The following is a 17,000-nucleotide window of genomic DNA, read 5'->3' on the forward strand; positions in this document are numbered from 1 at the left end:
CTTTCTCCTTCTCTTCTTCCTCTAGTCTGAGAGCAGTTCATGGAAAGGAAAGTGCCCAGCTTGGTTCATATTTTCAGCCTGATTTTCAGTTTTTGTGATTTGTCCAATATTTGAAAGAACATAAAATCCGTGAGCACCGAAGATATGGGGGTCCTCATGAAGCATGCTAACGCCCACATTCCAGTTTATCTTCCAGAAATGGAGATAAAGGGAAATGAGAACACAAAAGAGATAAGTAAGAAAAGAGAGAAAAAAAAAAAGGGCCAGCATTAATAGATGGAAGGAGGAGACATCCATGGGGTAAAGACTTGAATATGTATTTATTTATTTATTGAGATGGACTATCGCTCTGTTGCCCAGGCTGGAGTGCAGTGGCATGATCTCAGCTCACTGCAACCTCTGCCTCCTGGTTCAAGCGATTCTCCTGCCTCAGCCTCCCAAGTAGCTAGGATTACAGGCACGCACCATCACGCCCAGCTAATTCTTGTACTTTTAGTAGAGGCAGGGTTTTCACCATCTTGGCCAGGCTGGTCTTGAATTTCTGACCTCAAGTGATCCACCCGCCTCAGCCTCCCAAAGTGCTGGGATTACAGACATGACCCACTGCACCCAGCCTGGAATTTTAAATTTTAATATTTTAAAATGTTTGAAAAACACTTATCTACTGGGTTTCATGTCCTGTTTAGACAGATGTTCCTCACTCCATGATTCTAAGTTCAAACATGCTTTCTTTTAGAAACTTATAGTTTCATTTTTTTGATGTTTAAAACTCTGATTCAACTACAATTAATTTATCTAGGTAAAATGAATAAGGGATATAGTCCCCCACATTTTTATTTTATATATATATATAAAATATATATATATTATATATATATATTATTTATATATATATTATATATATATATATATAATATATATATATATATAAAATCCTTCCCCCCAGCATGTTTGAAAGTCTTCTTTTATCAGAAACTAAAGGCCCATATAGACAGTATCTATTTCTGGACTTTCTATTCTGTTCCATTGACAAGTTGGTCTATTCTCTAGTACTAGTCTTAGTTATTATAGTGCTATCATATGTTTTAGTATTATGGTAAGTCTAGTTCCTTTTATTCTTCTTTTTATTTTTTCTTTATATTTTTTTGAGACAGCGTCTCACTGTATTGCCCAGGATGGAATGCAGTGGTGTGATCAAGGGATCAAGGAATCCTCCTGCCTCAGCCTCCTGAGTAGCTGGAACTATAGGTGTGCACCACCACACTCAGCTAATTTTTTAATTTTTTGTAGAGATGGGGTCTTGCTAAATTGTCCAGGCTGGTCTCAAACTCCTGGACTCAAGCAATTCTCCTGCTTTGGCCTTCCAAAGTGCTAGGATTACAGGTGTGAGCCACCACACCTGGCCTTCTTCTTTTTAAATAATTTTCCTGGATACTCTCACATGCTTATTTTTTAAATGAACTTTAGTATTATTTGAATATCTTGGTGATCTTACAAATTTAAGAACAATGAACTCTTAGCAATATCTTGTGATTCTGTCAAAGATCTCATCCTTTTTGAGCACAAAGGCTTTCATCTTTGTTCTCAAACAAGATTATGAAGCTTTCCTGGCTGCTGAGGATTTCAGCAGACTTGTTTAAAACTGAGACTGGTGACTGAAAGAACAAAAATGTGACAGAAACCTGTACTGGGACCCTTACCTGGGCCAGGCCAGGATGAGGGCTACATAGGTCAGCATCCTATGAAGCCTCTCAACAGGAGCTCAGGTGAGATGTAGGTACCATGCATGCACACCAGTGACTGCAGGCTGAGCCAGTGAGGTGTTGTGGAAGAGACATGTACGGCACAGCTGCCTGAGCCAGAGGTTCTGCCAGATCATAGAAGGCCACTAAAGAGAGGAAATGATACACATCTACCAGGTAGATGGGGAAGAGGGCTGTAAGAGAATACAAGTCAAAGAAGGTTTCTCAAAGCTTCATCCAGAAGACAGGACCAGTGGTTATTGTATTCTTGGTGTGTTCCAGGACTTCCTGAAATATTCGCCTCCACTGTTGGATTTCAGCCCCCCTAATAAGAGCTGAGACTGCTCAGGTGCAATTTCCTATTAATCATTGGCTCAGTACTGAAGTGTGGTCCACTTTCCCCTAGGCCAAATGCCTCCATTTCCTAGAATAGAAGGTCATATTGTTCATTACATTGGGAAGCAGCAGCTTCCCCTATGAAGGCAAATAGGACCCTTAAAGGAAATACAAATTAAACACTTTTTACTCCAAAGAGCAGAGACCATCAGAAAGCCTCCAAAGAAATGAAATGCCCGAGAATGCATCTGGCTATAAGTATCAAAGAGGATGGCTGAAATTCCTCTGTGCACCATGTCCATGGAGTGGTGACCTACAAATCCAGCCTCCAAGTCCCAGCACCAGCAGTAGTTCATGAATCGCACAAAACAAGCACGCAGGAAGTCCCCCAGCAGGATGGTGATGTATGTTACCAGCATGTCAGACACCGTCAGTCTCATGAATTCCTGCAGAGGAACACAGGAAGAGGGGTGGATGGAGACCTTGCCCACCTCTCCCACCCTCCCTGAGAGTATGTTGAGAGTCTCATAAACTCTCCTCCACCCACTTGACTTTGTCTCTGTGACCCTCTGATTCTTTGTGGCAGAATGGTGGTAAAGAGAGGGGACCCCTGGCTCTGGAAAATGTGTAGGTCCCAGCTCTACGGATTACTAATTGTATGACTTTGGAATAATCTCTGAATCTCTTAAAGCTGATATTGATATCAATTTCTAAAGGCTATTGGGAACTTAGTAATTACATATGCAAATTGCCTGTGAGATTGGCTATGCCCAATGTATCATTGTTATCATCACTAGGATCTGAAGGCCTTGCTTCCTCACTTACTGTGAAGTGCCAGCTGCCCCTAGTAAGACTAAATGTGACCACCAGTCACTGGGGACAATGTCTAACTTTTTTCACCTCCTGATAGTTGGGTTTTTTTTTTTTTTGAGACGAAGTCTTGCTCTGTTGCCCAGGCTGGAATGCAGTGGTATGATCTCGACTCACTGCAACCTCCTCCTCCTGGGTTCAAGCGATTCTCCTGCCTCAGCTTCCTGAGTAGCTGGGACTACAGGCGTGCACCACCATGCCTAATTGTTCGTATTTTTAGTAGAGACAAGGTTTCACCATGTTAGCCAGGATGGTCTCGATCTCCTGACCTCATGATCTGCCTGCCTTGGCCTCCCAAAGTGCTGGGAGTACAGGCGTAAGCCACTGTGCCCAGCCCCTGGATTTTTTAAAAACTATATATATAGAGAGAGAAAATAAAACCAGTTTTCACAGAGACATATAGAAGAAGGACCAAAAATGGAAGGACAAAGCTTTCTCTGCATTTGTAGAATATATATAATTTACTATTTTTTTTTGAAAAATTGAAAATATCTACCAGACACCATCACAACCTTTGAGACACTAAAGAGATTTGGAGCACCCAGCGGGCACAGAGTCTGCTTTAGTCATTTTATTTCCTCCAAGATAATAATGAAACGTTTGCTGGATGAACAGCTGGTAAGTTTTCAGGATTATTCCTCAAATGGAAACCTCAAGGAGGGAATAACAAAGAACTGAGAACAGGGGTCACCTTTTCAGAGAGCACAACTACTCACAATGCCCACAGCTGTCTCCCAGCAAGAACCCCGGGGCACATCTGCAGGGTGCAAGGGTGGTCGGGGGACACTCTCGTTCCAACCCGAAGAGTTGTAATAGTTAAACAGAGTCCAGTGAGTGATGTTCTTTATTGTCTCTTCATTAGCAAGCTGGAACAGAAGATGGAGGTGTGGGGTAGGAAGGAGCCAGGGATGGTTCAACTGTTTCCACAAGAACAATGAAAGCTAGCAAATGCCACAACCCTACCATCTAGCTTCCCCTGGACAGAGTCCTTCCAGAAATTCCTGCCTCAGGCTTTCAATATGTTCAGGAGAGGCTGTAGTCCTTGGGTCTTTCCCATGAAGTTATCTTCTAAGTCAGCATCCATCCGTCCATCTGTCCATCCATCCATCTGTCTGTCCATCCATATGTTCATCCATCCATCCATCCATCTATCCATCCATCCATCCATCCATCCATCCGAGCATTCAGCCATCCATTCATGCATCTATCCAGTCATTCATTATTCTCTTGAAAATAATTTATTCAGGGTCTCTTCTGTGCATATAAATAGTGGAGATGCAGGAGTGACCAGGAGAGATGGAGCTTTGCTCAGAAAGATTAGAGTCTAGTAAATGATGGAGATGAACAGACAGTTGCAAAACAGAGCGATACGAGCTGTGAGAAATTCCCTCTGGGAGAAAAAGCAACCACATCACACAATGGGGACCACAAAAGACTTCCTGGAGGCAGTGACATCTGGGCCAAAACCTCAAGGAGGATTAGTCAACTAGTCAAACATGAGGAGATGGGTGGAGAGAGAGGCAAGAGAGAATTTTGTCCTCGGCAGAAATGTGAGGCTCAGGAGGGTGGAGCTATCTCCTGGGTAGGAGGGAAGCCAGAGATAAGGCAGGGAGGTTAGGGCCAGATTCAGTCACTTCCATGCTTAGAACAGTTTTCTGTTAGCATCAGGAAAATGTTCCTACAGCTCAATAATGAGGAGAAAAGGGGTGGAGAAGAGGGGCATCAGCACCATCAGGCTCTCCCGTGGTCTATTTTTTTCACTCCTCTGCTCCACTCCATTGATAGCCATCATGCAGTTCCCTGTTGACCCAGCTGTTCCCTCTGCCTTTCCCAATGTCTGCTAAGGTCCCCAGGGTGGAATCTGGAGCCCCTCCTATGAGCTGCCATGCTGCCCTGGGCTTGCCGCCACTGAAGCACATCCCACAGCATGCTGTCATGAAGTCTGTCTCCCAGCCCAGAGTGTGAACACACTTGGGACAGGACTGTGTCTTCCTGTCTGCTCTACCCCAGGGCCTGCCATTGTGTGTGCTCCATAATTGTGTGGTGAGCTTTGATGAACCGTTAGGTCAACCACGACATAGCACCATCTTAGAGGACAATTACTTGGCTGTTAATCATTTATGGCACCTAGAGAACAGTGAGGAAGAGGCTGAAGATAAAATTTAAGGTAGCAAATGACATGCTTATGATGCGAAAGAAGACAACCAGAGAAAAAGACAGAAAAGAAACACAGGAAAAGGTTAATAGTGGTCATCGTTGGGTCATAGATTCTGGGAAGTTTTAAAAAAATTATTTTTCTGTATTTATAACATTTAATTAATGTAAATTATGTATAATGAAATTATTATATTTAAAAAGAAAATACTATGGGTACCAGGAGTTGCAGTGGGGTGAGGGTGTTGTGCTTTTTACCTTGAGGTGGACATCATCCATCAGGGCCAAGAGAAACGTGTAGAGGTTTCCCAGGAAGAGTGCAAAGATGCGCCCCAGCTGCCACTTCAGTCCAGTGCGTGGGTGGTAATTCTCCAGGGCAGCGATGGTTTCAAACAGAGGGGGACAAAACATTCCAAGCAGGGACATCACTATCTCTACCTGAGGAATGAGGAAAGCCTGGGTTGTGTCATCAGCATTGCTTGTTTGGCCACCATCCCTGGACTCCCATGGCTACTGCCCCCTCCTCTGCCCCTGGAGATGCCCTGGGGTCTATACAGCTTGCTGTGTGACCCTGGAAAAGGCATCAACATACCCTGAGCAGTTGGCTTGTGCTTGTGTATCATAACTGCTGTGTGACCAGTTGCTATCATGGTTGTTGCTATTAGTATTGATGAAAACAGTACTTTCTTCATGGAGCAAATGAGTTAACATATGGGGCAGTGCTCCGTGGTTTATTTATTTATTTATTTATTTTTAATGGAGTATCACTTTTTTGTCAGGCTGGAGTTCAATGGCATGATCTCAGCTCACTGCAACTTCCGCCTCCCAGATTCAAGTGATTCTCCTGCTTCAGCCTCACAAGTAGCTGGGATTAGAGGCACATACGACTATACCCAGCTTATTTTTGTATTTTTAGTAGATACAGGGTTTTACCATGTTGGTTAGACTGGTTTCAAACTCTTGACCTCGTGATCCACCTGCCTTGGCTTCCCAGAATGCTGAGATTACAGGCGTGAGCCACCATGCCCAGCTGAGGGCTTTGTGTTCTATGGAAGTTGTGAGTTAGGTAGGAGTCACTGTAATAGCCCTCATCTAAATAGCATCAAAGACAGGAAGCTCAGATCACAGATGGAAACTAATAGTAGAGGTTAGGAGTATGGTTAAGAGTTGGCCATTTGGGCTGGGCAGGATGGCTCACACCTGTAATCCCAGCACTTTGGGAGGCCAAGGTGGGCAGATCACTTGAGGCCAGGAATTTGAGACCAGCCTGAGCAACACGAGGAAACCCCGTCTCTACTAAAAACACAAAAGTCAGCCAGGCATGGTGGTGTGGCCTGTAATCCGAGCTACTCATAAGGCTGAGGCTTAAGAATCACCTGAACCTGGGAGGCAGAGGCTGCAGTGAGCTGAGATCGTGCCACTGCACTGCAGCCTGGGCGATAAGAGTGAGACTCTGTCTCAAAAAAAAAAAAAAAAAAAAAAAAAAAAAAAAAAAAAAAAAAAGAGTTTGGCATTTGGAGTCAGCTCTCTGGGTTTAAGCCCCAGCTCTAACACTTGCTGTCTTTGTAGCTTAGGAAAAGTTACACCACTTCTCTGAGCTTCTTGTTTCTTCATGGGTAAAAGGGTGACAACAGTCCTTGTGTGAGAATAAGAAGACATCATATATGTTATCTATGATCCCAGAGCCTGGAAAGCATCAAGCACTCAATTTTGGCTCCAGTATTGGGAGAATCCTGACTCATATAACTGAATCTGACCACAGTAAGACATCTCTCTGCAATTAAAACTGCCCACCCAGTGGAAAGTAAATCCTTGAACTGTTGACCGAATTGCAAGTCGGTCAACTCTTCCGGGCTGGCCCTGACTCTCCCACTCTCTCTCATGCCAGCCCTTGGCTTGGTTTCTCATCATCTCCATACCTGCCCATGTAGTTCTCATCTGGAGAGCCATCACTGTCCTACATCTACCACTGTACCTCATTATATGTTTGTGTAACGCTCAGCCTAATTCCTGCCTTTGCCACAAAATTCCACCGCCTCTTCAGCTCTCATGGACAGTTCCATCTGTAACCTGGAACCTCTAATTTGATCATGGTATTCCTGCCTACTGTTGCTTCTGCTTTGGTTTATTCTTGTCTAGCCTGTATCCTAAGGAAACTGCAATCCCTTTAAGGGTAGAATCCATCTCGGGCATCTTTTGAGTCCTTCTCACAGGTTAGTGACCCAGTGAAAGCTTCGTAGAAGGGACGTTTTTCCCTTCTGATTCTATTCCTCAGTTCTCCCATCCTACAGAGGGCCCCCCAAAGTCCCTAACTTTCTCATATCCTAAATCCATTCTGACCAGGTCAGGAGCTACACTGGGACCTCTAACCTACTATTGAGAGTGCCTGAGTTGATGTCCAGCTGCACTGATCTAGAGTGGGTTAGAGGTAAGTTTAGGCAATCAGGAATGAGGTCCCGGAGAAAGACTCAGAGCCAGACAGGTACTGGGTCCTAATCCTGACTCCATTGCTAATAAGCTGTGTGTCTTAGACTTTCTGGGCCTCACATATTTATGCAAAAACTAGGACTAAAGATGCCTACCCTGCCAATGTGCTATGAGGCATAAATAACGCATATAGAGTGCCAGGTCTCTTGTAGGTATTCAGTTGATAGTTTCCATCTCTCATTTACTGAGCACTTAGGAAGCGTGAATCACTGTGCCAAATTCTAAAGATGCAACAGAGAATAAAAAAAGTCATGCAGACTCAGCCCACAAGGACTTAAAATAGATGTAAGTAATTCCATAATGAGTTAATCATTACAAAGGTAAAAATGCTGCAAAGGGTAAGTACATGAAGTATATAATAGAAATAAGGATATAACATTTAAGTTCAGACCTGAATTTATTCAAGAGAGATGAGAGTGTGTGAGAGAAGGCATCTCAGCAGAGCAGAGGCCAATGTTGCAGTTTAGTGACGTTGGGGAAGAGTGACTAAAGGTACAACTGGGGGCTGGGCACTGTAACTTACGCCTGTAATCCCAGCACTTTGGGAGGCCGAGGCAGGTGGATCACCTGGGGTCAGGAGTTTGAGACCAGCCTGGCCAATATGGCAGAACCTCATCTCTACTAAATATACGAAAATTAGCCGGGCATGGTGGTGCGTGCCTATAGTCCCAGCTACTTGGGAGTCTGAGGCAAGAGAATCACTTGAGCCTGGAAGGTGGAGATTGCAGTGAGCTGAAATTGTGCCACTGAACTCCAGCCTGGATGACAGAGTGAGACCCCATCTCAAATAATAATAATAATAATAATAACAATAAATAAATAAAAATAAAGGTACAACTGGGAAGGTAAGTCATTTAGGACTTTATCCTAAGAGGAAATGATGGTTTTCATGGTGAATGCATCTTCATAATAAAAATAATAACTAGGAGTTCTGAGAAGGTAATAATAGCCACAACACGATTTTTGAATCTCCCTGAATTCCCATGTAAAACTGGACAAAGCAATTAAATAATAAAACAAAAAACTCATTGACAACAAAGCTAGATGTCCTCATAAATTCTTAAATACAAGTGGCTGGGAGCAAATTACCAAGAGTCACAAGTTCTTACAGAGTTCATGTCTGGATGAGAGAAAGCCAAGAGAAACAGTAGGGTGTCCAATGAATCTGAGAACAGGAGGATGTTAAAATGACTAATAGGTACTCAATGAAAAGCACAGTGGAACAATCTGAGAACAGCAGCTTAACTGTGAGGAACTCTGCTCAGTCCCATAATAAGTGAGTGCAAGGTCATTCTTAGTTTATCTGGAGATAAGCTAAAACAGCCTGGGCCTCTTGAACTTTTAAAATTGTTCAGTCAAGCTCCCTAACAGGACAGGGCACAACATGAAGGAGACTATTCTGAGAACAGAATTGAATTGAACAGGCAGCGGGAATATAGAGTAAGAAATAGGAAGGTCTAGATAAAAAGTAAAAAAGGGATGAGAGGCAGGAGCTCTCAGAAAGCAAGCCACCACATGTTTTGAAGACTTCACAAGAACAGTGGAAGAGAGAGCTCCATTAAGTTAGGAAAGTCATCCTGAACCATGCCTCACTAAAACTTCAGCAAAACTAACGTTATATAAAAATCAACAGTGAAAAAGTTTTTTCTAGGTCAAATCCTGTACAAAGTTATTACAAGGAAAAGAGAATAAGAAGTAAGTTAAATTCCTTTCCGATAATGAAAGCACACCAAAAAGTAATTTATGCAAAACAGTTAAAAAATTATAATCAGTATTTAGAAACAGAAAACTGAAAGATGTTCAGAAAATACAGCTCACAAAACAATATAAATAAAAATTAGAAAAAAAAAACAGAAAAAGGGTGACAGAGTACTGCCAAAAAAGAAAAATAGAAATTAAGGGAAAACTATATTAAAATTGAAGAATACCTAAGAGAATCACAATTAAAAAATGTAATGATAGTGACAAGAAAAAGATGAAAAAGGAGAGAATTTTTAAAATAAAAATAAAGAAGTTAACAGACTTTGAGAGAAAACAAGATATATTGAAGATAGACAAAGAAGATTCAACGTAAATATAATAGGAGGTCCTGAACAAGAAAACCCAAACCAGTGAACGGAATACATTTTAAAAACCTGCAATTTGATAAGTCTTCCCTTAAATGAAAAACAAGATTTGAATCTGTCTAACATTGAAAAAAACTTTGGGGCCTGGTGTGGTGGCTCACACCTGTAATCCCAGCACTTTGGGAGGCTGAGGCAGCAGATCGCTTGAGGTTAGGAGTTTGAGACCAGCCTGGCCAACATGGTGAAACCCCATCTCTACTAAAAATATGAAAATTAGCAGGGAGCAGTGGTGTGTGCCTGTAATCCCAGCTACTCAGGAGGCTGAGGCAGGAGAATCATTTGAACTTGGGAGGTGGAGGTTGCAGTGAGTTGAGATTGCGCCACTGCAGTTTAGTCTAGACGACAGAGTGAGACTCTGTTTAAAAAAAAAAAGAAGAGGAAAAGACACCAGATCTCTCTCTCTCTCTCTCTCTCTCTCTCTCTCTCTCTCTCTCTGTCTGTCTCTCTCTCTCTTTCTGTAAAGCAAACCTGCCTTCTGGCCTCCAAAACGGCGAGCAAAGACATTTCTGTTTAAGCTGCCCAGCCTGTGGTACTATGTTATGACAGCCTATATGGTGTCCTTCTATACTCTCCACCCTTGACTTCCAGGACACTTCTGACACCAGATGTGTGGGATTTTTTTTCCCATACCAACCAATTTTCCGATACCAGCTGAGCAGTGTAAAATTCAATTCAATTAGGATACTAACCAGAGTAAGCACAGACTCCACAGGTGAGGAGGTCTCAGTCCCGCAAGGCTGCCCCTACTTTGGATGCCAATTACAACTATTAGGTCGCCAGGTTACTGGCAATTTCTGTTCGATTTGGCTCTGAAGCAGAGATTCTCACAACCCCCTCCTTGGATTTGGTCATTTGCTGAAGTGATCAAATCATTTAGGAAAACAGTTTAATTACTAGATTGTTTATTTCAAAGAATATAACTCAGAAACAACCAGATGGAAGAGATGCATAAGACGAGTTACTGGCAAGGTGCTTGGAGCTTCCATGCCTTCTGGGTTAGCCACACTCCATGTGTTCAGCAACCCAGAAGGTCTTCAAACACTCCCCTCCTTGAAGGTGAGGGGATAAGGCTCACCTCCAATTTTCTTTTTTTTTTGAGATGGAGTTTCGCTCTTTCCAGGCTGGAGTGCAATGGTGCGATCTCGGCTCACCGCAACCTCCGCCTCCTGGGTTCAGGCAATTCTCCTGCCTCAGCCTCCTGAGTAGCTGGGATTACAGGCACGCGCCACCACGCCCAGCTAGTTTTTTGTATTTTTTTAGTAGAGACGGGGTTTCACCATGTTGACCAGGATGGTCTCGATCTCTCGACCTTGTGATCCACCCGCCTCGGCCTCCCAAAGTGCTGGGATTACAGGCTTGAGCCACCGCGCCCGGCCACCTCCAATTTTCTAATCACTGGCTGGTTCCCCTGGCAACCAGCTCCCATTCGGAGGTTATCCAGGAGCTTCCAGCCACCAGTCATCTTACTGGCATACAAAAAAGCACTGATTACTTTAGAGATTCCAAGGTTTTTAGGGGCCGTGTGTCAGAAATTGGAAGAAGACCAATATATAATAAGAAATACGTATTAATATTGCAGCCCTAGCAAACTGATATATCATAATAACTTGTGATCCTAATGTCTCAAAATGGAGTCACTCATGTCAAAAAGCATGAAGCCCATAATGAAGTTGTTCCACCCTCTCTCAAAGTGATATGCATCTATATATAATGAACTGAGATGATATGATAATGCCGGCTGCTGCCTAGTATTTCCTGAAATGAACTGATAGAGTGTGAAAGGTTGGCTGAGATAAAGAGAACAGACCCATCTGGGAGGATCATAAAAGCAGCCAGGACCTGGTCTTGTGCAAAAGGCCTATGGAGGCTCTGCCCATGAGAGAGCTGTGGAACGTTCTCCTGATTTTGGCAGCAGCTGCTGGAAGTTCTGCAAGAGAGAAACAGTGATCCCCGCTTCTGCTGGCCAGGGCCTAAACGACTTCTGGACCCCCTTGGCTCATCTGTTGATGTGTTGGTCTCTGGAACCATCGTTGTGGTTTGTTACCTCTCTTTTATTACCGCCTGTGTGTTGAATATTAGTGGAGTGGCTGATGGTGTGTGAAGGCCTCAAAATAAACTGGGAATTCAAGAATTGCTAATTGGCTATTGCGAAATGTCCCACCTTAGGACAGAGTCAGCACAGCACATCAAGGCTAATAAACACAACACAGGAACCTAATGAACATAACACAGGCTAAGACATTGGCCCTAGTGGGATGGAACAGGTACAGGTGTTTGAAGAGTCAGCAGTTGCCTTCAGAGCATAAGAGACTTGGCACTGATACTCCTCTTCTAGTTCTAGTCACAGGCTTTCACTTAAAATTGGTCTTGGGGCGTCTCTCAGTGTGTTTTCAGGTCCTCAATGTTTTTCAAAGTATGCTTTTTCTTTAAACCAGCATTTTTAGTGCTTTCAATTGGTTACTTGATCCAAATAACCTAGGCTACCGTTAGCAGAAACTACTGACCCCATTTTATTTTAAACCTTTCTGTGTCCCGATGGTTTAGATGAGTTAATTATAAATAGCATATAGCTTTAACAGTTTTTGATCTAATTCTTATTGTCTTCAAACTGTGCTATCAAATCCATTTACATCTATTAGAATCACTGACTTAGATTTAAATCAAATTTTGCGCTTTATATCTGTCCCCTCAATTCCGTATTTCATTTTTATATCCTTTCTTGCTTTATTGGGGGAAGATAGACTCCCATTTTTTTTAATTGCAGTTTGAATGCAAGATAGACTCTTACTATGAATTTATTTAGCTCATGATTCTGTGGGGCAGCATTTTTTTTTTAAAACTGGGCTTAACTGGGTGATTCTTCTGCTGGCCTCACCTGCTGATGGCTGACAGCTCCATTGAAATGTCTGCTGGTTAACTGGCTACCGGCTAGGGTGGACCATGGTGTCTCATCATTCAGGAGGCTAGCCAGAGATTATTCACATGGTGGAGGTCTCAGGGTTCCCCAAAGCAGTAAAAGAGCAAGTCTTAGTGCACAAGCACTTTTCAAATCTCTGCATGTTTCATGGTTGCTATTGTTCCACTGGCTAACGCAAGTCACATGACCAAGCTAAGCTAGACTGGGGGACACAGATTCTACCTCTTCAGGAATGTGCAAAAGAAAGCAAAGGGATGTGCATACGAGAATAGGAAGAATTTGTAGCCATTTTCACCAATGACCACAGATGTCAAATTCCCAAAAGAGATTTATGGATTCTGTGTTATCACAAGAAAACCTTAATGTGTTTTATTGTGGAGCTTGATGAGAAAACTCACTCTAACAGATACTAAAACATACTGTAAATGCGTAGTATATTAGTTTGCTATTTTTGCAGAAATAGACAAACAGGAATAGAAAAGAGAGCCCATAATCACACCTGTGCATTAATAAACACTTGATTTATGATGTATGGCATTGCAAAGCCGTGAGCAAAGGATCACCTTGTTAGTAATTGGTGTTGCACAGTTGGCTATCCAGTTGCTAACACAGTTTTTCTAGTTGTAAAAGCCAGCCCACAAAACCTAATAACAGGTGACTTTTTGTTCAGGATAATCACATTATTTGACTGGAAAGGGATGTAATTTCACTTATTAAAACAAATCTATAATCCAGACTTTCAATAAATCAAATGAATGGCATAGGAACCAGTGATTTCAGTCTTTGCCCTCAACCTTCACTTCATCAGAGATGTCCTTCTTACCTCATTCCTTTCGTACCAGCTAACATTCTGCATTTTGGAGAATTGCTGGGATCGCTTCACCACAAAGTAAATAAGGTACCCACTTCCACACAAACAGCAGATGATGAGGAAGTTGGCCAGGACACGAAGAAATCTTGTCAGATGGATATTTTCTTCTTTGTTACTCTCTTGTTCATCCACTATTGATTCCTTAAAGTGTGAAAATGAGATGTGTGTAAATGTCAGGCCAGAAATACCAGCACTGTGGCTGTTGGTTCTAAAAATAGTACTTTCTACATTTCTAGAAATGAAATAATACAGAGGAGGTGATGTGATGCCCTGTACCCTATGAAGATTTATTTTCTTTAGAAAAATATATTTGTTGTTATTTCTATTCCAGTACATATAAGAAAAACGGAGATTTCTTGAATAGTCACCATGTGCCAGATGTGGGACTTTCCATGCGCTGTTCCTCTTAATTTCAGCAACAAACCAGTAGAATAGTTACTGTGATTACCCACGTTACAAAAGCTTTCTGGGGAACAGGTAGTGTTTGGTTACATGAATAAGTTTTTTAGTGATAATTTCTGAGATTTTGGTGCAGCCACTGGGTTGATTTCTTTATTTCCACACCCCCCAAACCAGGGTTCTCAACTCTTTCTGGGTATTCTAATAACTTGGGAGCTTTTGAAAAACCAATGTCAGGACCCCACTCCAGACCAGTTATATGAGAGTCTCCGTTAGTGGGTCCCAGGAGATCTTTTACGCTCCTCAGGTGATTCTAGTATGCAGAAAAGGTTGAGAAATATTTTCCCAAAATGAATCCTTCCACTTCCTCCAGCAGAAAGGTGTTTCATGTGGAAACAGGCAGGACCAGGTCTCAGCAGCCAGTATACTCTGTCATATTAAAAAACAGACAAGCTGGATGCGGTGGCTCATGTCTGTAATCCTAGCACTTTGGGAGGTAGAGAAGAGTGGATCACTTGAGGCCAGGAGTTCAAGACCAGCCTGGTCACCATGGTGAAACCCCATCTCTACTAAAAATACAAACAAAATGGTGTGGTGGTGGGCACCTGTAGTGCCAGCTATGTGGGAGGCTGAGGCAGGAGGATCCCTGGAGCCCAGGAGCTAGAGATTGTAGTCAGCTGAGAGAATGCTACTGTACTCCAGCCTGGGCAATGGGAAAGAGACCCTATCACAAAAGAAAGAAACAAAGAAAGAAAAAACAGACAGTGGGCATCAGCCGCAAGCATTCTTGCTTAAGGGCTTGAAAGCTGGGCTCACATTTCTGGGAAAGCTCTTGAAGACCTTATTTCTTATGTCCCAGCTGGGAGAAGTCTTTCAATGACCAGAGGGACCCAGAGTTCCCCCGGAAGTGGGGACTGCCCTGGGGTAACTACCTTGAAGCTGGTGGTGATGGAGGCATACTTGTTGTCGGCCGTCTCTGAATTCCCGATCAGGTAGTCCCAGCTGGTGAACATCTTGAAGCTGAATGTGAAGTTGTCACTCTCTCCTTCGCCTGTGCTTCCTTGGGTATTGCTGGCCATCCTATAGGGCACATGGCGCCGTTGTGATATCTGCCCTCTTTCTGCTGTGTCACCCCCAGGGAACGTTGGCCTAAGCCGGTCTTGGACACAGGTAATAGATGAACAGGTAAGTGACATTCAGTGATGAAATAAGCCCGGCAGGGACATGGGCCAAGACAGCTTTGAGGACAGCCAGGACACCTTTACCCCCAAATTCAGAGTCCCCTGCAAGCACACATGCTGTCAGTTAGGTAACAAAAAGCCTGTAGGACACAGGACATGTGACCATGTTTTTTCCCCTACACCAACTTCCTGTGGCTTGACTCATCCGCAAATGCAGTTGGAGAACTCTTTACAGGGAGTCTATTCTCACACAGGAACATCTTCTAAGTCATCTATTTTCTTGGATAGAACATATTTTTTTTCTGGTATAAAACACAAAACACACTGAGGTGGTTAGTGCTACTTTTGTTTTTTTGTAAGAGAGTCTCCCTCCATCGTCTAGTCTGGAGTGCAGTGGTGTGATCTTGGCTCGCTGCAGCCTCCGCCTCTAGGGTTCAAGCCATTCTCCTGCCTCAGCCTTTTGAGTAGCTGGGATTACAAGCACCTACCACGATGCCGACTAATTTTTTGTATTTTTAGTAGAGACAGGGTTTTACCATGTTGGCCAAGCTGGTCTCGAACTCCTGACCTCAGGTGATCTGCCTGCCTTGGTCTCCCAAAATGCTGGGATTACAGGCATGAGCCACCATTCCCAGCCTGGTACTACTTTCAGTTGAAAAGCCAGCAAGTACTTTTGCACCAACCTAACACAATCAGGTCATACATCCTTTTCTTTCTTTCTTTTTTTTCTTCTTGAGATGGAGTTTCATTCTTGTTACCCAGGCTGGAGTGCAATGGCGCAATCTCTGCTCACCGCAACCTCCGCCTCCTGGGTTCAGGCAATTCTCCTGCCTCAGCCTCCTGAGTAGCTGGGATTACAGGCTCACGCCACCATGCCCAGCTAATTTTTTGCATTTTTAGTAGAGACAGGGTTTCAACACATTGACCAGGATGGTCTCGATCTCTTGACCTTGTGATCCACCCGCCTCGGCCTCCCAAAGTGCTGGGATTACAGGCGTGAGCCGCCACACCCGGCCCATACATCCTTTTCTTAAGTGAGCTTGGCTGAAGGCAACTTGGACCTTCCTGTTTCATCCTACCTGTCTTCAACCTATGCTCCCTGGAGTTGGACCCTGTGGGAATCACAGAGTTCCAAGCAGGGGCTCTATCAGAGACTATGAGGGGTTTGTCATCCTCCCTAACTCTGTGCTACATGTTGGCTTTCTGGATTTGCCGTTCCACAGGGCTTAGCTAGCTTCTTTGGTTGTCACGAAAACATTCTGTATTACTGTACTTAGCCGGGATGAGAGCAGGGAAAAAGTAGCAACATGAGGGCTGAGAATCAAACCAAGCCTGTCTCCTTGCTCTTTTCCTTTTGCCTGATGGTACTGTGCAGTCGGAGATCACCCAGTGGTCACTGTCGAGTGCTGGCAGGGTCTTGTGAATGGCAGCATTTCTGCCTGAGACCACGTGATAGAAAGCCAAGCCCCGTGTCCCCATTGCTGGCTCAGGGGCTCTACCCAGGCTTCAAAAGTGCGCCACTCCTCTCCTGGAGACGGAGACACAGCCACCCACACTCTTCATGTCTGTGCTGAAGGGAGAGTGGGCCCAAGTGGATAGGTTGTGTGGATAGAAGAGTGTATCCAGGTGGATAGACAGTGCCTGACAGACCTCTAGCCCTACCTTATGCTACCAGGTATCATGTTCGCTCTCATGCCACACTGGCCTTTGGCAGTTTTGGGGAACACACCAAGCTGTTGGCTGCCTCAGGGCCTTTGCACATGCTCTTCTTTTGTTTAAAATGCTGCTCCCCAGAATATCAGCATGGCTGGTGTTCTCACCCTTATCTAAAAGATTTTCTATCCCATTTCCCTGAACAGCCCACACGACCTGGTTCATGACTTTCATACCACAAATTACAATGTGCACATGCTTTTT

At 43.6% G+C, this 17,000-nt stretch overlaps 1 protein-coding gene across 1 annotated transcript in view; it reads right to left on the bottom strand.

Moving 5' to 3' along the window:
* Window positions 1-17,000, bottom strand: part of TMC2 (transmembrane channel like 2) — a 100,016-nt gene that overhangs the window by 20,099 nt on the left and 62,917 nt on the right. The window contains exons 11-15 of the mRNA XM_003941049.4: window positions 14,835-14,982; window positions 13,456-13,644; window positions 5,361-5,540; window positions 3,665-3,814; window positions 2,396-2,524 (exon numbers count right to left, since the gene is read on the bottom strand). Of these exons, the coding sequence (XP_003941098.1) occupies window positions 2,396-2,524; window positions 3,665-3,814; window positions 5,361-5,540; window positions 13,456-13,644; window positions 14,835-14,982 (796 nt within the window). The remainder of the gene's footprint in view (window positions 1-2,395; window positions 2,525-3,664; window positions 3,815-5,360; window positions 5,541-13,455; window positions 13,645-14,834; window positions 14,983-17,000) is intronic.

Source organism: Saimiri boliviensis, chromosome 9 (assembly GCF_048565385.1).
Source record: "Saimiri boliviensis isolate mSaiBol1 chromosome 9, mSaiBol1.pri, whole genome shotgun sequence".
Taxonomy (NCBI): Eukaryota; Metazoa; Chordata; class Mammalia; order Primates; family Cebidae; genus Saimiri; species Saimiri boliviensis.